General features: G+C 37.4%; 1 protein-coding gene across 10 annotated transcripts in view; it reads left to right on the top strand.

The window, feature by feature from the left end:
• LOC100652253 (potassium voltage-gated channel subfamily H member 6) overlaps positions 1 to 23,483 on the top strand; it is a 142,001-nt gene that overhangs the window by 7,715 nt on the left and 110,803 nt on the right. For all 10 annotated transcript variants that reach the window (XM_048412091.1, XM_048412090.1, XM_048412085.1 and 7 more), the window contains exon 2: positions 13,772 to 14,002. In XM_048412091.1, the coding sequence (XP_048268048.1) occupies positions 13,772 to 14,002 (231 nt within the window). The remainder of the gene's footprint in view (positions 1 to 13,771; positions 14,003 to 23,483) is intronic.

Below are 23,483 nucleotides of genomic sequence, written 5' to 3'. Positions count from 1 at the left end.
AATTTAAACATTGGAGTCGCGTTGAATCGGCGTTTTAGTCTTTCACGATAAACAATTCGAACCTCCATGAAGAAGATAGCGGAAATTCCGGCTAGTCAACAACAGAATGCACGCGTTTCCGTGTTTCTTTCCTCTTCTTTTTATTTTTTCGCTGCTCTTTCCTGTCGTTTACGAGCGCCATACCTGTACATAATAACGAGAATACGTGTGCTGCCGCGCGATAAATTCGTGCAGAAACTTTGGGCTGTTGCCAGGATGGATATTTAAAATTCTCCGCGGTTCTCCACGAACCCTCAGCTTTTTTTCACTGCGATGGACGAAGGGAAGGCATCGCGGATGCTATGGACGTTAATGCACGGGTTCATCAAGTCGGTTGCCAATCCAACCGATTGCTATAATTACCATTGCGTCGAATGCATTATTCACGATTTGCTGTCGGGGCCGCGATTATGAATAATTTCACGTCATCGAGCGCCTTATCAGCGAATATGTCGTTGCCGGCAACTGTGTTCGTGTAACGCTTCTTGTGTGAAAATTCTTGTGTGAAATGCACCAGCCGAATACACGATTCGTTACTTAGCTTCAATTTACCGTTGCAATCGTATGCACTTTTAATTTCGTCGCAAGAATACCTTCGAGTTTTAGAACGATCCAATTCTCAAGCGTTAGGGCGTGGATGAAGGAACGTAGGGGCGCCAGGTTGGGCTAGATTATGTATGAGGGGTGAAATCTAAATTGGAGCAGAGACGATTGTGCTTAGATTCGATTGGCTGCGTTTCCACGCGTACTCTGGTATTGATAGATACGGAAATCATTAGACAGAGATTAATACAGGTGTTTGACAATGGAATTTAGGCAACTTGAAAATTGAGAAACACTTGAAACTGTGGAAGTATAGTTTAAGCGATGCCAATAACGAAACTGTTCCTTCTTTCGGTAAATATAAAGTTTATAGGGGGTAAAGGCAACCTTTAAAGTTAGTTAATTAATCACGATCGTGATGAAATCGCAATGTGAAACAGAGGAACATCTAAATTAATCAATTTTAATATTTTCAATCTTCCAAGCGTATTTGATCATTGAATTTTTAAAGTGTATTTTCTTTACTTATTTCCCAATTATCAGAGCCGTTTCATGTAGCAAGAAGAATGTTTTCGTAATACTTAAAAAAATGTGGAAAGTATAAAGAAGAAGGACCTAAAAATAATTAAGGAACAAAGTAGCAACCTTTGCATTTTTCGTATACCCTCACGGTCGATCCTTTTTGGGTGGGTCTCGTTAACTTTTAACGAAATCCATACCCTTACTCAGTCGCCTATGCAAACAAAGGCACGCTCTAGTACATCTTGGGGCTAATTAAGCCCGTGGTTTCCGAGTAAATATTTTCATAAGACGGATCACTTAAAATTCTTTCTTAGCGAGTTAGAGCGGCAAACCGGAAGTTTCACGACATCACGGAGGATCCCGTAATCAGAACGTAAGAAGCCATCGTCGAAAATAAAACGAAGGCGAATCAGAAAGCGGGCCCAACAAATGTTCAAGAAAATTTCATCAATTTTAGTTAAATGTCGAAAGTATTTTCTCGTAAATTCATACTAATTATTGTATTGATATTTAGATAAATAATTTTCATGCTTGGTGGTACGGAGTTCTAATTTAATATGGTTTTCATAATTAGCGACGCAGAGCATGTGAACATGCATCAAATATATTGGAAATGGAACATGAAATGTCATAAAGAAATCGAATAACTGTTATTGCATCTCTCGATTCTTTAATGATAGATAATTCATTAATAGATAATATATAGAATAATGTATAATAATAAATAATGATATATGATGCATAATATATAACAATTGACAATAATATAGCCATATTATAGTAATATCATATTAGGAGGCACGAGTGTATTAATCATTCACAAACTTGAACTCAAAATACGCACGAAAGCTATTTTCAGTCACGTGAATTATATATGTATGCGCATAAGGATTGCCTAGCATAGTTTTCCTAATAGAAAAGTCATCGTCTCAACCTCGATACCTTTTTGAGTTGAGTTGATTGTCATTTGCTTGGGAACGAATCCCTCGACACACGGTTCGAACGCCACGAACAATTCCATTTGCAATTGCAAGGCGACGCGATACTCGTGAAATAAGTGAAAATAAACTCGAGCATTGTTCCCAGTTAACCCATTTGCGTACAAAGTTCTTCCGACTGGTCCCAAATATTGCCAATATGATGGTAATAGTCGTGTCTCGTTAAAGTGGCAATGAAATTTCAAAATGTTTTATACGACACGTAGAATATACACATAAAAGTTATCTATGGAAAGCGTTAAAACATATGAAATTCTTGGACGAGTTCTTGGCTCTTCATGAGAACCAAATAATGACGTATTACTACGTGATGGATGGATTATTTGTTTCTCAGGATGTTTCGCGGGAAGGAAAGCAGAGATCATTAGCATTGCGATGTTTCTTCTCGTCGACACGATTCGCGAATTTTCGATCTGTAACACGTTCCGATTCGTTCGCGAGACGATTCCTAGAAATTGATGCGATGCCATATATCTGAAGAGGTTATTTTTCATCGTCGATGTTGATCGAATCGTACATGAATCGAACACAAATCGAATGGTCTGCAATTTTCGCGGAAATCTTAATTCGTTCGTGTCGCGTGCAAAACACGCGTCTACTACGCGTGGCATCTGTGATTTAACGTAGACCACATGTGTCGCTGAAATATCTTTCGAAATTGAGTACTGGCCTAGGCACCATTCAAATTAGTGTTATAAATACGTGTGATATTTCGCTGGAAGGGGATCGTTTCGGACATTCCTACATTACTCGGAAAATTGTTTATAGCTCTTGGAATATTCGCGTCGTCTGGGTTAGTTTTTCGCGACAGATCGTTAACACTTGCTCAATGGCGCATTCTATTAATAGCCTTGCGAGCTTTGTCTTAAAACGCCTTTCGTATTATCTTTTCGATTACGAAAACAAAGAGAAGAGCTTGGCTTGACTAATTGATGTGTCTTGCAATTTTCAGTTCAAGCGATTCTCCAATGTCTGTGAAAATAATTTTAACGGTTTACCGAATGATTTTACAGTCTTATGAAAATCTTCTTAAAACATCTTCCATATTATCCCCGTAATTTAGAAAAGAGAAAGAAGAAACAGGTATAGCTATAACCAATTATTGTTTCGTAACTTCTTGTACAAGTCTTTTTAGCACGCTTACGGTAACGATCTTAACGATTTCCTGAATTGTATTTACGTTAAATTCCACTGATCCTTTCGTAGCCTCATAAAGATTTTCTTAAGATGTCTCCTGCTTTTCTTAGGCTTATGGGGATCTTAAGACAGCTTTCATATTATTCTTCCGATTTAAAGAAGCTAAAAGGAAGAAGAAGAAGGAGATGCCAGTTTAGTCAGTCGGTGTCTTGTATTTTCAGTGCAAGCCTTTCTAGAACGCTTATGGAAATAATTACCACGGCTGGTGCAAGCGACGCGCAATTTTCGCCCCTAGGGAGTTCTTTGAGCGTCCAGCTGTGCCGTTTATTGTTTTTCATTTGCTCGATGCTGTGCAGTCGATTCGCGGGTTCTTTGAAGATATCTCCCTTCATTTTCACGACTCACTCGTCGGTGTATCTGCAACGTCGCGTTCAAATAGTCGTTTAATTGCGTCGTTTTAACCAAAATTAAACGTAGACCGTGATTTCATACAGGATATCATTCAACAATCGCCGATATGATTGCTTTTCTTAATGCGAGAATTTGCCATCGAAGAATAATACCTTCGAATTCGATAGCGCGAATCCACGCGATGAAAATAAACCATGATCGAGCTTGAAATTTCCCAGAGACCTTCATTCGATTATGGCCCAGTATCGAGGAGCCTGAGAATTCAATAATTTCCACCAAAATCTAATCCGATTTTCAAGGTATGGAAATCTATCTTCCGTGTATAATCCGCGTGTTATCCTAGAAACGAGATACCAATCTAATTTTCTTCCGACTCGAAATATTCATCAGCCACGCTGGTTAAACTTTTAAACGACTACTGCGAGCAGCGAAATAACTCGTAAAAATTGATAAATGCAATATTATCGTTAAACGTAGGTATAGTGATTTAGATATTGTTTTATCGAGGCATGAAAATTGTTTCAGGATAATAGATACTTTATAGAAGCTTGCAACAAATTGCAAAATTTCTATAATTTAGAAAATAAATTATTTGAAATTCTTTTTAACAACTACGATGTTAGGAAACGCACACAAGAATTCGCGATTTAAATTATCCGAGAAAGAGATTGCAAATGAAACGTTGTACTGGCCCAACGTTGATTCCTGATACTTGAAAAACATGCAACGTAGCACTGTGTTGTTGCTTATCAAACGTAGATATTCCTTCTTTTTATAGTATTTCCTTGCACATTCCAATATAAGAATTTCTTAGTTAGTTTCCTTAGTTTTCATGTGTACATGCAATCTGTCTTTTTTCCCCGTTAATCTTATAATCGATATTTGTATACCTATACGATAACATTGAATAGATAAATTTTGATAACCTACCCCTCAAGGAATCAAACGCGATCATTTTTAGACTTGGCAGATCTCTTCATCCGATGCCCCTAATAAGATTGATGGTTTCGAGAGTAGCTGTCGGTTTCATCCACCATGACGCAGTCCCTCGAAATATTCCAATGCGTTGAGTTACGGACCGCAAAATCTTAGATTGTCGTTCTTTCGCGGAACTTCTATTTTCTTCGGCGACACGAGGCGCAAGTGCGTTCTTGGCACGGAAGGCCTGCTGCATACTTCACCGGAATCCCCGGTGGACATCGGTTTAAAGAAACCGTGCAGAAACGATGACTAACGTCGCCAGGAGGGCCGCGAGAGCAATGAAGAAAGCAGCGCGGGAGGAAAGTTACCAAATCCCCATTCACCTCCTCGACGACGATTCCAATCTCATAATTCAATGACTCGTTCCACTTTCCTGATTTCCAAGCGGTGTATACCCATGCGTTACGCGCGCCCTGGCTAACGTAAACAAAATATCGACGCAGATTTTCCACTTGGTCGTGCGATATTTGTTCTGTAGCAAATCGTATATTTAAGGCCCCATCGCTCTTACAAGCTTCCTTCGACCTTGTTTCTCGCCGCAAAAATCATTGAGACATATTTCAGCTTGAAAAGATTTACAACAAGTTAAGGAGACAGTCGTTTCATACGAGTGAGGTAAAATTATTGGTGAAATTTGACAAGTTACCAGCTTGTAGCATTTGTAACATTTTGGCGAAACGTTATAAAATCATAAAGCTCGATGTAAATTCAACGTAACGAAAAGATTTATAACGAATTGGGAATAAGGACGTTTTACATAATTAAACTAACGTTATTAGTTACCGGCATTAATATACATTTTAATCAGACTTTAGAATTGCTACAATTATAAAATTCAACCTGTAAGCTGTACCGACGACGAGTCATTAATAAACGAAAACAGTGGTTGATGCGTTTGTAAACAACTTGCATAAACGTTTACGTACACCCTACTAACATTATTAATTAGTAAATTAACGTTACAAGGGTTCGTTCCCAAACTTTCGTCATTCTCACACGCTTCGACTTTATTTTGCAAACGCAATTTTCATTAAAACACTTTTGAGCACCGAAAGATCGAAACCAGGTTGGGAAACGCGAAGAAAGCTTTAAATAAAAATCTCGGAGGGATCATGTTGAGATATACGCACTCTCAAAATTAGCCTGGAACTACAAACACGTCAACCTTGCTGCAACGACGTTGTAATTCAACTTCCCTGGTTCTAGCACAATATCGACAGGTTGGAGGAGCTCTTCCGCCTTTTTTCGCTTTCCTCTTTCTTATCCTCCGCGCTCTGTTGTGGCCGAAGAGAAAACCTGTTCGACCTGGGTCACAGACGGATCACGGGCCAGTTCTATGTTTATATATAGGATGTTTAAATCGAACCGCGTGAGCGGATTTAACTTTAACACGACGACAAGGTCGCTCCAGCTTGTCACAACATTTGCTTGTGGGCTAGCGTGACTACATCGTATTTTCGGGTTTTCGGCTATAAGACGAATCGGCCGACTCGGCTTTATCGTTCAAGGACGGTTCAGTGAGATAAATCGAGAATCATCGCGGAGTGTATCGATGCCGTGGATCGGCCATATGCAAACTGTAATCCGTTCTGCTGAATGCAGCCACGAATTAACAGACGATCAACGGGGGCGATCCTGGATTCTCTTGGAAGTTTGCTTTGTTAGCTTGTTACGTATCGCTACCGAAGAAAGCTGCGTGTCTTCTCCAGTTCTTCGTCAACTTTCGCTGATGCATAGCGATTCGTGAAAGTGTCGGAATGGATTACTTAACCTTCCACTCTTTCTGAATGCTTTGTGTGGTTTGTATGAGATATTCTGGAATTTTGTTACGAGTTTCCTGAGATATAAAGTATCGTGACTGGTATTGGTAAATTTTCAAAGGAATTCTAAAATGTATAGCAATTCATTAGATTTTGTATTGTGTACTGTGGTGAGTCATGGATATTACAATTGTACAGAATGATTCACATAACTTGTTCACCTCGTAAGGTATGCGTTTTATAAAGGAAAAAATGCTTTATAGAGAAATTACACGTTATGATTCTTTTTCGTAAACAACTTATTCGTTTACGAGATATGAAGTTGTAAATTTTTTTTAATGAAATTCATAAAAGATTATCGTGATAAATATTCAAATATTTTCATTACGCACATGATAGACTGCATAAAAAGAACATTCAACGATAAATTGTTGCGATACTTCAAGTAATATATCTCGATTGAAATGTATTAATTTGTTAAAAGGAAGTAACGCGTTTAAAAAGGCGATAAATAATAATCGATTTAATAATAAATAATGTAACGTGGAGGGACATTAAAGGCGACCCCATGGAGATAAGAATAACGCTGCTTTTCTATCCATAAATACGAAACATTGATTTATAGTTGTCAGATTGGATAATTTAACATGCGTCATATGGCGTTTACCGCAACTCTAAATCCTCGTATTGTCGTGGCGGAAACAAAACTCGCAGTAAGTTCCAATTCCGTATATTTATAACCGACCGAGTGGCTATGTAAACGTGAAATGTCGTTTGTTACGATAGAATTGGTACACGGTGCCAGTTTCTGCTCTCCGATTTTATAGAAATTTCGCTAGAAATTAAGATAGCGTTCCTTAAGAACATTCTTTTGGGAAAATCGTATTTATGCTTCGCGCCATAACTTCAATAGGGAAGATTGAAAGGAAATTTTAAGATATCTGCACAATGATATTCCTTTGAAACTTTTTTACATTGACATTAATTCTTAAATCGTAGATGAACGATTGAGAATCGATGTTTCACGTTCGATTTTGGCATACTTTCAACATTCACGATGATTGCGTCCTTTCATAAAAATTCATAATTTTTCACTGTTACTTTCTCTTCGTAAAGCAAATAGTCTTTAATCCAAAAGTATTCGTTTAACACTTTTTTCAGATTTAATTTATTTTCTAGTTTACATTATAGCGGAAGACTTAAGAATCGATTCGTCAGAAATATTCTACAATCTCATCGATAAGCATCCCTTCTAAATCTTCTCCAATTTAGGTTCGTCCCTTTTACTTGTAAATTGTGGAACATCCCGTAACGATTGACACAACTTTTACGTATAGCATATAGCTATATCATTTTCAGAAACTCTCGATTAACACTTTCACTTATCACTTACTTCACGAACTTTATCTTGAAAACGATCGCAAGCATTTGTCCCCGGTTCTTGAAAACGGATGTATATCTATGCTCATGGAACAGAAGAAATCGAGGACCGTGATCAGTTTAGCGACTCGAAAAGATAAGAGAGCCGAGGCGGTCAGTATTTTGGAACAAACGGATAGCAAAGTAGTTCTCGCGGCTAAGTGACATCCTTGGCAAAGGGCCCAGCCCTGCGAGCCTGTCTCCGATGCGAACTCGGCAAGATCTATTTCTAGTTCGGCCGATAAACTCGCCACAGCGAATGAGATTCGTAAAAAGAACCCACGCGTCTCGTTTGTCCCTAGTCTATCCACGATTCGTACTTGTTTTCTCGTAGGGTTTCACGCCGCCTAATCGCGCGGTTAGATTGTACGGCCTTCTAAAACGATTCCGTTTGAAAATTCCTTTGATCGTGTCGTGATACATTCCCGGATAGCCCTGAGTCACCGGAAGTGCAAACCCACTGAAAATGATCGTGAATCCTCGCTACCGTTGCCACAAACCGAGAATTAATGAATACAATTTGCGGAATTTGACTATTTTAATATCGTACAGTTGTGAAATTCGAGAATCTTCGGCTACTGAAAGATTTGAAAACTTAAAGATCTAATAATTCTATACTTCTATAGTTCTCCTAAGATCCAAAACTTCAAAAGCTCAAAAGTTTCAAAGTTTGGAAATTTGAAAATTTCAAAGTTTCAAATTCGAAACTTTTAAACGTTTAGAATTAAAAAATTCTATCGTTGCATCGGAATATTAGACAGGAGATAGATAGACCAGATAGAAGACCAGAATACTGATTGTTACGATGATCGTGCAACGTCAAAAATGGAAGAAATTCTCTCTCGCGATTGCCATTGATTGATTTTTGCCTTGATTTCCTAACAAATATAAAAGCACCAAAAAATGATCGACGATTAATCTTTGTGGTCGAGCTATGCTTTGTTGCTAGTCTGATTGCGGACGGTATAGTGAAAAGGAGTATTAATCATGGTTAAACTACTGTACGCGAAGCTGCCACTTCCAACACCGCTCACTATTAGCCAGTAATTACTATCGATCAATCAGAATCACAGAACGAAGCGATATTGATTCACTAGTAAAAGAAAACTGCAAATATCGTTGTGTTAACGTTCTAATTATTTCTACGAATATGTTTGTTAAACATTTCGATGAAGTTATCTCGTGCGGAAATTAACGAGATTTTCTGATATGATAAATGAATTGAAAGTCGGATAATCGAATGCAAAGACATTCATAAACATTGTCACGTTTATACATCGAATCGGCATCATACGTGACAAATATTTAATGACAGACGAAGGACGCTTTAAGCCACGCTATTAATTAACAAATAATAGTAAAACAGCTTTTATTCGCTGCTCTCTTAGATAATCAATTCTTACGCGAGTTTTCGTAATTGCTAGCACTTTAGTCGAATTATTATGCTACGAAATTATTACCTGAGGAACGGTAGTAGCGGAGGCTGTACGAGAAAATGAAAATGAAACGGATGAATTTATATGTTAACGGGATAGGCTAAATCACTTCTTTGACACCATGGAACCAGAGTTTTAATCTTGCCTCGTATTACAAAATACGCGGTTGTTTCGCTTTGGGAAACTGCAAAATTTAACGCGCGTTATATCATACATGTTCCCTTTAAACCGTACGCGCTCGCTTTAAATTCCGAGCTATACGTTAAACAAATAAAATAACACTTGTAAATATGGAAAATTTTTCATATTTTCGATATCCGGGTCGTTGATATTAGTGAAAGCGATATTACAAAGATTTTTCACATTTTTGATAGTTCTTTGGTAGTCCACTCAATTTCCTACTTTAAATTCTCCACTATTAAACAAATAACAGCAATAGAAAATATACATCGCTCTCCAATCGTTTAATGCCTACAACAGCATTATCACAAGAAATGTTTATCCTAGCCAAAATATTCTTCTTCGATTCTTCCACTCAATTTCTCGCGACATTTTATCCCTCTGTCCGAAACATTCAAACATACCCGTCGTTTGCTCCAACTTGTATCTATCGATTTCACAAGTTTTCTCTACCTTTTGATCCGCCTGTCCGATTCTACGAGCCATTTGCTCCTAAATAGCACGGCATTTATCCATTGCACGTGCGTCAACGCGATTCGATTCATAAGCCGACGTTGGTTCACGTGCGCCGCGTTGCATCCGGAACCGATGATTTCGCCCGTCGATGTTTAAACAGGCTGTCGATGGTCACGTAATATTCGTGATAATTTCATCCGGCACGTTCCCCCTGGCGTTGGTCAACAATGCCACGGGCCGCGCGTTCCTGCGCATTTTCAATTTTCCTTCATTAAACGCGACTGTCCTTCGCAGAATGCTTAAGCATCGAACGGGGACGAGACGAGGGTGAACCGATGGTAGCCGTGGCACGCGGTGCAATTCGACCGTTCTCGAGGCTGACATTTCTCTTGGATTCTGGTACGACGTCTGGTACTCTTGCGACGCACTTGAAAATCGTCGCCTTCGAATTCACGCGCCCTCGAGTCTACCCCGCCACGGGGAATTTCGACCATCGTTAGGAACCGCCATTGTACCGTGAGGGGTTGCTACACCCTAAATTCAACTCCGTCCCCCTTATTTTCGCTGTGGAATTTTCTGTCTCCTTTTTCATCCTTATAAGACAAATTTCTTTGTGTTTATTGGGATTACGCGGATCATTGTTATTTATCATGATATATAACACATAGGGTGGAACGTGTAATAACCTGAAGAAACGATGTTTCAAATGAAAGTTGGCGAGATTGGTTCTTTTGCAGGATTTGTAGAGAACGTGTTATTGTCAAGGTCAAAATCGTTTTTTAAAATGGAACTGTATTATGTATTTCTTTCTGCACGTTTAGATTCTTTGGAACATTCTGCGTGAAAAAGTATTCACGTATTACGATATTTAAAGAAATCAACAATTCGTGAGATAATTTAAATTGAAAAGTGAGATGCTTCGTATAAAAATCTGCAATATGTCACGAATTATTGATTTTGTTGACATTGCACCTGTACGCATTGTTGGACAGAATGTTCCGAGGAATCGATCTATTAAAGAGAACAACGGAAGTTTCGTGTAAAAAATATCTAACCCGAACTCATAGAAGCAAGCAGTTGCTTTCTCAGAATTTAGCATTAACCGTGTACTTGCGTAATAAAATTGAGAAATTGACAAACTTTGATATTGATCAATTTGCTTTCTCAAATAAATGTTAATATGATCGACATCTTCTATTATTATAAATTACAAGTTAATTTTTTATTAACATACCTCAAAACTTCGGCGAATTAACTTTCATCTCATTCCGCTGCAACGGTTAAGCGTGAACATCTTCCTCGGCGTCTTCGATTTAATAACCAGCTATAATGGAACAAACGGAGTACAGATCAAAAGAACACACACAGACAGGAATTCTGAAATTGCGAAATTGCGAAGCTGCATGTACCCATTGCGACCTTCGTCCTAAATCCGGCATCAGTCTTAGAGTGTACACCATAAAATATTTTCGTACCAACCATTAAGTTTGTCTGCTGCGGATGTCGTAAGCCTCGGTTAATTCGCCTCGTTTCTAACTCAGCCATACTTTTTGGACGTTTTTCGAGTATACCTCAAAGGGGATCTTCTCGAGTAAATTTGCACGTGCAATGCTAAATCTGGCACTTGCGGCCTCTCACGCTCGCTTTCACATCTTTCGTCTGCAATACGATTTATCAAAAAATATATACATATCGTTCACAAAGAATGTTCAAAAATCTATTACAATCGTTGACAAAAAATGATAACGAGGGATTAAAATATTTTTATCAATGTCAAATTTTTAAACATCCAGTTGATCGTGCCGTCTAATCTTTAAATCTAAAGAGATGAAATTGTTCTTCAATTTTTTCACGAAGATTTTAATGTTCATTGGAGTCATGGGAATCACTATAGTTTACCGAGATGTACTATGAATCGATACTTATTTTTAGGAAAATAAGCTTGAAAGGTGCTACCGCTCGATACAGTGGCAGTCTCTTCTTCTCTCTTTGCGCGAGTCTCCAGTTCGTTGAACATTCAAGGGTTGAAAACATTTGGTAAATTTACTTCTTTAATAGTTCTCGTCAAATTTGTTTCCGTTTCCATGCACGGATATCGCGCGCGATCGCCAAAAGCCTGTACTTCGACTGTTTCGAATAACGTACAGCGCTTGTAAATACTTTGGATCGCCGGAATGTTAAGGGATGCGAAACAATCAGGGACGTCGACAGGGAATAAAGCGCGGACGTTACTTCGTGAACAAAAAACCGACTGCACATTGCACGTCGTATCGATCTGTATACTCGTATTGTTCTTTTCTTGCCCTGCTTTGCAAATTCTATTCGAACTGCTGTCTCTTTATTAAGCCATCGAGGATTAAATAATGAAATAACGCGGCAAAATTACGCGAGGTTATCAGAAATTGTAGGTAACACAGTTCTAGGTACAGTAAAATGCTACGAGAAGCATTCAGTAATCCTCTTACTTTAATTCATTCTTAATTTTATGATTCTAGAAGTTCCTGAACTACACAATGACTCGATCACGAAATTTTGATTTTTTACGAAATTGTTTAGAATGATAGAAATAAGATAAATTTCAAGGACTAAAAAAGCTGTCAATTATGTGAATGATTTAGATAACATCGTCGGAGGAAAAGTGCGAAAATACAATATGGTATTTCGTAAAAATTAAATGCTATCGTATAGTATATGATATGATTCTAGTGGCAATTAACGTGTTCATCGATCAAATAAAAGAAGAATAATATGAGGAATCTATATCTTCGAAAAGGATATTGTCCTTTCGATAAAACTTTTACTAAGCTCCCTACGATTAAAACGTAAAATCGCGACGCATTTCGAAAGCACCCATGATAATAACTTACTCCGTTCCGTTCTTACATGTTTATGGTTTCCTTTCAACGAAAATCGCTGAATTTTCCGACGTTCTCCTACGCGATTCCCTCCTACTGCGCCTCTTAATTTTGAAGAATCGGTGACCTATAAATACATGTACATATATTCAGAATCATTCGTTCCCGTTAGCCTGTCTATCTCTTCTCCCAGTTCTTAACAAGAAAAGTTAATTTCGGACATACTCGGAAGACATGCCAACCACGCACTCTAATGAGCCGATGAAACTTCACTGTGACCGAGGCTCTCTCGTTGTTTTCCCATTCCAACAATCTTGAATTTATTTTAAAGTACTATGTATTCCTCCCACTATCATGTCTTAACAAATATTTGATATTTTCGACACAAAAGCGTGGTACGCGTTTCTAAGAAACTATCCCGATGCCACGTGTATTCATTCCACTCCAAAATTAATATATTTTCGTCCTCTGTTTCCATATATTACATTTGTAATGATGTTAATACTATTAACATATTAGATTGAGTAATACATTGATTCACGTTAAAAAAAAAGTACATCAAATGTTACTGCCTCTGTGTAAAGTCTGTCTAATTAAAGAGTAATTTATTTATCATATTTCTCTATGAATACACAGTGGCTACTGAAATTATCGGTATATATCTTTATTTTTCGAAGAAGCGCTTTTTTTATCAGACTCTACACGTTTCATTTTTGTAGTATCACATCTTCTTAAGTATATGAAAGTAATACTAAATTTACAAGTAATACTAAGTAATACTAAGTAATACAAAACTGGTGATTTATATTCCAACCTCTCGGAAGAGTATTTAATTTATATTATGAGCTAAATTAAAAAAGAATAATGTTCTCGCTGGATGCTGCCAATTGCTATTTTTATATACGTTACAATTCATAAAGTTGATTAACTTGAACTGTAAGCGAATCATTCATGGCCGGCTCCCAGTAAATTCAGTCAGACATCGACTAATTCGTAACATCTGTTAATTAATGTCTTTCTCTTGTTCTTTGCAGATCGAAGTTTTTTAGTGGCCAACGCTCAACAGGGACTATGTCACATAATATATTGCTCGGACGGTTTCTGCCGGCTGACGGGGTTTTCGAGGGCGGAAGTGATGCAGAGGCCAGCGATCTGCGACTTCCTTCATGGGCCAATGACGTCGCCCCATGCGGTCGCAGCCCTCCGCGACGCCCTCGCCGCCGGCGTCGAAAAACATTTCGAGATCCTTTACTACAGGAAAGACGGTGAGTCATCCCACTCATCAATTTGTTCATAATTAATTGCACCGTGGAACTTGATACCTTCTAGCATATCATCGTTCCATCGATGGAATGTATAATACAGTCCTCGATATCGACTTGGTCGTAATTTTTATTCATTTCTCAAAAGAATCGAAAGCTTTCTGATTTACTAGTTCCTTTGATGTCGCTACGAGACCTCGTTCTAAGGATGAATGCTTCTCGTTCTATTTACCAAAGCCATTTTTTATTTATCAGCTCAGCAAGGCAAATAATTCATGCGAATAATTTGATCACTGGCCTTGGAATTTATTCGACGTTACAGATTTTAGAGCATTCCAATGCAAAGAATAATTTTTATTTAAGCTTTCACGATCTGAGCAATATTTAGCTCTGCGAGGAATGGAAATTCACCTTGGTATATGTTTTCTGAATTAATAATTAAGAAAGTTAAACAAGTGAAATTAAACGTCTTTATTTGGATAGTAGACGAAGAGCAGAGCAATTATTAGTTACAGTGGTTATAAATATTGATGTTACGATGATACGAGGAAATGAGGAAACGAGCAACGAATTCTTCCTCGAACACGAGCGTGAACGTTATAAGATTTCGTGGAGTGCGAGCCAGGAACTTAAGGTGCAAACTGGCAATATTTCCTCAAGTTGAAGCTTCGTAGAAAACGGGATACCGGACATCCTGAATTCCTATCCGGTGTGTCGACTAGTCCCGTCTTGGCAAACCCTATTAACTTCCTACGGACATTGTTTCTTGGATCTGTACTTTTGCCAAGTGTTCTATTAGAAACGTTCTAGCATTTTCTCGATTCTTCGTTACCTGAACGAATCGATACTTGCGCTGACCTATCGCGAAAAATCTGACGAAGAACAGAGAGCACAACTAGCTTTATAAATTCTCGACCTATAGCTCCTAAGAGAAGTTCATATGTTCATTGTATCCAACATCTGACCTGTTTCATTTCAGGTATAATTAATCCCTTGTATTTCTTAGAATTTCAAAGTTACTTTTTAGAAGATGGTAAAATATTATAGTCGATGGAAATTATTTTTTGAAATTATATACTGACTCACAAAAGTTGGCGATATTGAAATATTAATTCAATGATAGGTTCTGCGTGCTTTAACTTCGCGCTGAGCAGCTGTAAAGTTCCCTTTAAAGTACTTTGCGTCAATCCTGGAAACTTCTTGTTGTCAGTGCTATTAACCGCCTCCCCTACTGACTCACTTCGTAACAATCATTACCGCTATGCTATACCACGTTTTATAACCCATTTCTTCAGCTAACTTTATCAGTTCAATAATTCCTTTTACTAGAATGTATCTCGGACTGTATGTGCGCTGATCGAACACGAAATGCTACCGATTTACGTCGTCTAAATAATGATTAAGGACACTTGTCATTTGAAGTTTCCTTTTTTTCATCGATTACAGGAGGCTTGGAATTTTTTCATGCGTTATGTTTGATAACTAAAATAATTAACTTGAAATTTACTTCCTTATCGAACATCTACAAAAAATTATTTTAGAAAAATACAAGAGATAAGTTTACTTTGGTATCTTTGTGCGGAGGAACTATACCACTTTTTCAGAATCTTGCACATACATTTATGTTTCTAAAAAAATTAAGTTTTAAATAATTTGATGACAAGACTATTTCCAATTGTTTTTAAGTGACAGCCTCTCATTCCTTTGAACGAGATTTTCAATGATTTTACTCGACGGCTTTATCGACAAGAAGTAATTTACATATTTGGCTGATGATCGTGATTTTCTGGACAGGAATCGTAGCACTGGCCTTTTCGCAGGTTGTAAGAACCGTTCCGTTATTTAGAGCGGGAAAATTGAATTTATTCGCGGGTGGATGGTTGGCTGGAACTCGATTTTGCCGTAGTGTCTGACCTTAGGCGCGGCGAGATCAATAGTCACTACTGTATAATTTATCATAGTCGTGGCACGAAGTCTGTTAGGCCATCCGAATGCTCATGGTTCGGTCCCCTCGGACTTGAGATTCGAACTTTCGTATGCTATGAACCTAACCGCATTATTCTCATTTAAAAAAATTGCTTTTTTCTAATTAGAAATATCCATGTTCCTTGTTTTCCATCTTGCAATGTGACAAGATTTATGCAACCGTCGTGTCATAGAAAATTTTCCAATTTAGTAAAGTGGACTCTGCTTCTTTCAACGGTATTTTTCAAATGGCGATTTATCATCCTTTCCAAAGCAAATTTGTACGTGAAACACATCTCTAAATTTATATTATAAATCTCACAAAAAAAGAACTATTCCTCTTATTTTGTATACACCAGTTGCTTTGCAGAAAGCTGTGCGAGATTATCAAATTTAAGACATAGAGCTGACTCTGTTCTTATATTAAAATTTCGAAATATCACTTAGTCCATATCAAGAATCGAATTTTGAAAAAAATTTTCTTCTCCCTGTATTTAAATATCCAAGTCCTCTGTATCCACATTTTTTGAATATCATTAGATCTGCACATGTAAGGTGAAATTTCTAATTTAGAAAAATAAACCTGATTCCGTGCTTTCTCATCGATATTTTATGATATATCCCAGCTACCGTTCTATGATACCTGGCAAAGAACTGGCACGTGAAAGGTCTCGAATTTTTGCGATACAACAACGAGAAAGCAACGCGAAAATAGGATACACACGTAGCCTACGTACGACGTGGCACAAAGGGAAACGAAAGAAAGGTGCTAGCGTGAAAGAGCTGAAAGGCTGAAAGTAGTCTACTCCGACCACCTGCAGCCACCTCTGGATGGTCTATTATAGTACGTCATGTTTCCACTGAATCTGCAAGTTACACGTTATGGATTTCCACGTTTGATGAAACGAACACCCATTGTTCTCTCTTATTTCGCTCGATGGAAAATCGTCAGAAATATCGATCGCGGGTTATGAAAATCAATCGTTCGTTTACACAACCTCATCGGAAGATTATATTGACCGCCACTCTTTGACTCTGTAATGAGGTGAACGATGATGTAATGATGATATAGAAAGATGTAGATCTCTCTGATTGTGTTGCAGTGAAGAACATAGTTCAGCTAATTACTGTAACTTTTGTATATATCGTTTTATTACAACAAACAGACGTAACAGAAATATTTTGTATAAATAAAGCTGATACGAATAATTCCTTAATATATTAAGTATCGTCGAAGATGACTTAAAAAATGTCTTAATATCGCGAATGTCTTTTTCATTTATCTTTAACAAGAAACGTTCATTGATTCAATTTAGCGCAATGTCTTTAACAATGAGATTTTTTAATACGTTTAGGCATACTTTGCACCAGATTTTGACAATAGCCGGAATGAGTTCCATCCTGTTGCTTTTTAATTCTCTTTCGTAATTGAAGAATCGATGTCGGTGGAGACTCATAAGAGTCTCTTACCTATTGTTTCAGAAACCCTCTACAGATTTCTCAATGGGATTGAGATTAATACTCTGCGCGTGCCATTTTGGTAGAGAGAATTTGTCTGTTCCGAGCCAATTCTCTGTACTTTCCGCTGTGTATCTAGGCTCTCGATCGTGTTAGAATATAGTCATGTCTCGAGGAAACAATAGATTTTCAACTATATCTGTGTCTATATCTATCTGTAAATTGTTCTACGAAATATCTTTACATGTGTATTGATTCGTTAATACATTCTGTTCGATGCAATGATACGATCTTAGTTATACAACACGCAACAACAGTGAATCGATGAATATTTTATTGACATTCACAATTTTAAAAAGTTATTTTAAATTACTTTCAATTATTAATACCGTTACTACATACATATTTATCTTTCTTTGCAACGCAATGCTAATAGCAGTAAACGTGCTTTATAACAAGCAATAAAAACGATGAAAGATGATTTATATTGGCGGCGTGGCCTTTTTTATGGGGCTGGAAAGCTGTATTCTGGTGGTGTGAATGAAAAGGTCAAGGGTTACGAGACCAGGAAGTTCCACTCGATCCGATTAAAGATGTTCCTTGGCTGTTTCCTTTTCATTGATGTGGCGGAAATTAATGGCCATCGAGATCGGGGGCTGAAATGTCAAACCTTTATTACGCGGTTTCATGACACGGGGAAGTCTTAAATTAAAGCTTCAAGTAGCGACACCGATTGACACTGACTTCTTGCACTGCATATGGCGTTTTATGCCAATAGAAACTAAACGAAGGTTAAAGCGTATTTCACGGAAGTACAACTGAATTTCCAAGCACTTCTCCTCTTAGTTTACTGTTAATTTGTTTATAGAGATATTTCAATGTATTACGAGATTGCTAAGAAACTTGGCAATTTTCAGGTACTTTCAAGAATTCAGTAATAATAATAATTCAAGAATCAAGAATTTAATAAAAATTACACTTTCATTAGAAAAATTTAAAGTTATAATTTAAAAATTATATTCATGTCTAGATATTATTATTTCCTTCGATATAAAGGAAGTCCGGGGTAATACAGCACGTGCAATGGTTCTCACTTTGTCTGTATTTGTTCCGGACTATCTGACTATTGTGGACGTTTCTGCGGAGTCTCTTCCGGTTCCAACTACTCCCATGGACATTGTTCATCTCAGACCAATGGCGAGGAATAATCTGCTATTCTGTAGGCTTCTCTCGAGCAACGCTATTCGAGGGAACATTATATACTATTATAATGCTGAGACTCGGAACAATTTCCACCCTTGGAAAAATAGTTTTATTATGGGATTTATCTTCGAGAAGGTTCCAGTAACGCAACAATTCGTATAGAAAAAAAAGAAAAAAATAATTGTTTCTTAGATCCTAGAAAAGATTGTGAGATTGCTAGAGCTTCAGAAAAGATTAAAAAGTTGTTCAAAAAGATATTTCAGGATATGGAATTTTAGATGGTTGTAAGGCTTTAGACTAATAATACGTGTTATAAACGCTTAGCGAGCTAATAATTTGAAATGGAAGTTGTAAACGCAGAATAAGTTAACTAAACCTACAAACGGAAAGGGTTAGAGATGATCTAAGATTGGGTCACACGTTCTATCGTCCTATTAATAATCCAAAGATATCTCCACAGTGGAATTTCACGTAGTAGAAATAGTATTGAATTAATATGATGTTTTGTGTTCTCATTTTTCTTGTTTTCGAATTTTCGAAGTAGATAATTCAAATACAGATATGTATATAACACGACGCGAATAAATAATATAATTTTTTAGCAAAGCGCTTGAGGAACGAAGGAATTTTATAAGTAAACAATTCAAATGTAACGAATGAATTCTCCTTGAATTTTAAGATGGAGAATTCATACACAAATATAGAACGAAATTTCATCAATTTATTGGGGAAGCGTTTGAGGGACGATGAAGCCTATAGACCGAATTCTAGGTGACCAAGATCTCGCACGTTCCACGAGACCAGCTAAGGAAGCTATCAAGGATCCTTTAATCAAACATAGGTATAATCACCCGCGTGCAGCCCATGCGGTGAGAGTAGTTTCAAAGTCGGTGTATGATCGATTAATTTTCCATACTCTCGGAATCCGTCAAGGTTGTAGAGCCAGGACACTCAAGGTCAGCCTAGGGAAACTTTACACTCACGCTAATGCATATAGTAGCCCTCCACGATATATCGTGTCGCATTTTCATATCGACAAGTTTGTAAATTTAAACTTCACCCTACGTGAAATTCAAAGCCATTCTAAGATTTCTGGTATGTTGTGATTCTTAGAAATTCCACGATCTTCGAGGACACCTTTTACGTAATTGTAGGAAGATCTTCTTTCTTCCGATTGACATTCAAATTCATTATGGAAATATTTTCTTGGAGATTTTCAATCGTTTTACAACAATAGAATTCTTCCCTGACATTAATTTTTACCACCAAAATTCTTTTCTGACGTGCCTGTGTCATTTTCATAAAATAGAATTCTTTTTTTCTTCATTTAGTATTTTTTCCTAATATGTCCATTTTACTTCTTTATTATCTTCGAATTATCCTTTATCACTAAAATTCTTTCCTTTGATATTTTCATCTGTTTACTTTCCATTAGGGTGTTTTTCTTCGCCATTGTTGAATTCTCGAGAAAAACAATTCAGATTAAAAAGAGCTTTAATCTTCTTTCGATCGAACATCAACAAACATTGCCACGAGACTGTTAACCGGTGGTTTCTCTCCGAAGAAATCATCGACTGGATGAGTATCGATATCGTTGTTGATCGGCCCCCATCAGCAGATGTGGCTATTTCGCGAGAACCTCCTCGAGAGTGCTCTCTCGCGTTGTTACGCAACCGTGCAGAGCGTGAGGACGGTGTTTGAAGCGGCTAAGAATAGCAGTGCTTGTGTTCCACCCCTTCTCTTGTTCCTGAAACGCCCACCCTCCTCCTTCCATCGTTCGTACCCCCTTTTCGTGTGTCCCCACCAGGTATACAGCGTAGTCAATGACATCACGGAAAGGCGTTCAACCTCCCCCTTCCCTGCGCCATTGGCCCACACGGCGTCGGAACGTGACGTCATTACCGACGCTTCTCCTTTTCTCTCCTTTTCACCCTCCTTTCGAACCGTTTCGCCTTCGTTTCGTCTCAGCGTTTTTCCTATCAGTATTTTTATTTCACTGTAGCTACGAAAGGTATTGGCACACATCCCCATTTTTTTTATTAGGTTTTATGCATTCCATTCTCGTAGCATCAAATTTTTATAGCGACACGAGAGTACTATTAAATGATTCAAATATACTTGGACAACCAGAAGAAGAATCTTTAAAGAGTTGGAGTTATCTCAAAAATATTTTTTAAGATTATGAACGCCTTTCGTTGTGAAGTGACTTTGACCTAGGATCTTGTTAAAATTACCAATCACGAATGTATTAGTATAAAGCCATCATAATACATAGTCAATGGAATTTGTATAATTTATGGCACGTATAATTATTTGTATAATTTACAATAAATAATTATTAAATTATATATCGCGTGTGATGAGTCTACTGTATATATTTTTAATACGGGTATGTAATAAGAATATTACCTGTGGGCAAAATTTTATTCGAACTCTCGTGCAACATTCTTTTGCTTTGTTACCTAAACACACGTGATGCAACAGTAAATTCGTGACGTCGTACTCAGGACAGTGACACTCCGAGCGTGTTGGCTTTGCCAAAGCGTTAAGCCTCGTCTCAGAACTGGACTGTCCCGCCGGCGTAGTCTGTCCTCCGAATTTCGAAAGCTTCGCTGGGGAACCGCGGCGCTAAGAGGCCACCTAAGGTACGGGCTTGCAGTCTCTGTAACGACAGCGCGCGGACATTAGCTTCGTGCCCGATCGTTCGTGATTCTCTCACGTTTCTTTCAAATCGTGCCCTCCGAGCGTGTTCTCATTCTGTGAATAACGTTCCGATATACTTTCGAGAACCTATGTCACTGTCTCATAACTCTACCAAGTCTAAAACGTTCAAACTGTCACATACTATCAAGTATAATAATAACAATTGAATATCACAATAATAAAATAAAATATCATTTAGCTAAAGTGAAATTTTTTATATAAGAAGAGTGCAAGTGTGGATTATTATCTAGCAATTGATTATTAAATTAATATACGTGAATGATTATAAAGGAAAAGATCGAAGAATCGTGGAAATATTATTGGTTGAAGGAATTAGTATCAGAATTGTACGAGAAACGAAACTTTTTGTTTTGTTGGTCTTGCACGTGGAAACTCCGATTTCATTGGAACGATATACGCGTGAAGTGGCGAGAGAAAGCAATGAGTTGCGACGTGGAGAGCCCGGAAGAACAGCGAGAATGGATCCCCATGAAATTGTAGGTTAATTTTACTTGCTCCCGTGATTCCTCGCTCCCTCTCTCTTGTTCTGGCACCAAGGCACCAAAGTTCCCTCATTAAGAACGCTATTAGTCTGTGGGAACGAGGGTAGATTTTCATCGCGAGAACCTGAAGCACCTATGATTACCAGAAGTTTTATGAATTTTCGGCTGACCGGGTAACTCGATTGTCGTTCGCTTCCTATAGTGTGATGCTTGTTTTTTTTTTTTCTTGCTTCTGTGAACACGAAAGTGTGAAATAGCGATGATCGCACGATTTAGTAATTCTATAAACGAAGTTAACCACGTCAATCGTATAAAATATTTCAAAGTGAAAATATTTACTTTCAAAAAATTACGAACTTGTTTATTCGTGTAGTTACTGGATTATTTTGTTTTTATTAAAATGCGGATATTAAGATTTTGTGCTAATTTTTATTGCTGGTGATTGAGTTTCAAATGCTAGATTATTTTATTTTTAATAGTAGTTCGTTACGAATGACTGAGTTTCGAGTGCTAGAAAATTACTTTATTTTTCGAACAACCTGAGAATATGAATTTTGTATAATTGTTTCTTACCAATGATTGGGTTTCAACTACTGGAAAATTACACTATTTTTATAATGATGCGGGAATGGAAATATTGTGCGATTGCGTATTGTAAGTCATTGAATCTGTAGTGCTAGGAATATATAAAAGAGTTGTGTGTTTCCGACTACGGTTGAGAGAAGAGTGCACAATACTGCACAACCACTCAAACTTCTGGTGGACGTGACTGAATGTGTACTGGGAATGTCCGCGTAGATTTCTTGAACTCAGTGAAAAAGACTAGGAGATAGAGGACAAGAGGATGTGTGAGTGTTACGATATATTATGTATAAAAAAAGTACTTGATAATGAGTTAACTTAATGATATTGTTTAAGTTTTATTGATATTGTTTGGTTTGAGTCCTCTTGCATTATATCGTATCATACTGAGGTCTTATTTTTGTTCTGGTATGTTTTATATTTTAGAATTATCTTCCACTTATAAGTAAATATATGTTATGTAAATGTAGACGTCTATCTAAACACAGACTTATTTCACTTGCTAAGCATTATAACTAAATCTTTGCTTTGGATATTTTACACATTTTATATATTTCTTTATATATTTTTATTTGTTATATTATATACATTTTACATTTTTAACTTTCCCATAATCACATAGATATTCACGGTCTGACAATAAAATATTAGTCCATATATTCATAAGCATATCTGGCGATGGCGTTAGTCGCAGAATTTTTTACAACGGGAGTGGCGTCAAACCATTCCTAAAGTTATTTATTTGGGAAGCGTTTCCAGGATATCTCATAATGCGAAGAAGCCCGGCCAATTGTCACGTTCCGGTGAAACGCGTTCGAAACTGCTGAACACGACGACGCGACGGAAGGAAACAATTTATACGATAAAAGATCTGACAGTCGCGGAATATTTACGGAAAAGACAAATCGAACAACTTTTCGATCTTCGACGAGATTTAGAAAGATTTCTGAAGATGGTGGCGAGATTAGATGTTTAACCAGAAAAAAGTTTTATCTGTAAAGAAGATTCTGCTCGAAGAGAACGAGAAACGGAAAGGTCAGGTTCTTCTCGCAACAAAAGGGCGGTTTCTT

Source organism: Bombus terrestris, chromosome 14, assembly GCF_910591885.1.
Source record: "Bombus terrestris chromosome 14, iyBomTerr1.2, whole genome shotgun sequence".
Lineage (NCBI taxonomy): Eukaryota > Metazoa > Arthropoda > Insecta > Hymenoptera > Apidae > Bombus > Bombus terrestris.
The sequence above is the reverse complement of the archived record's forward strand: the minus strand, read 5'-3'. Positions and strand labels throughout refer to the sequence as shown.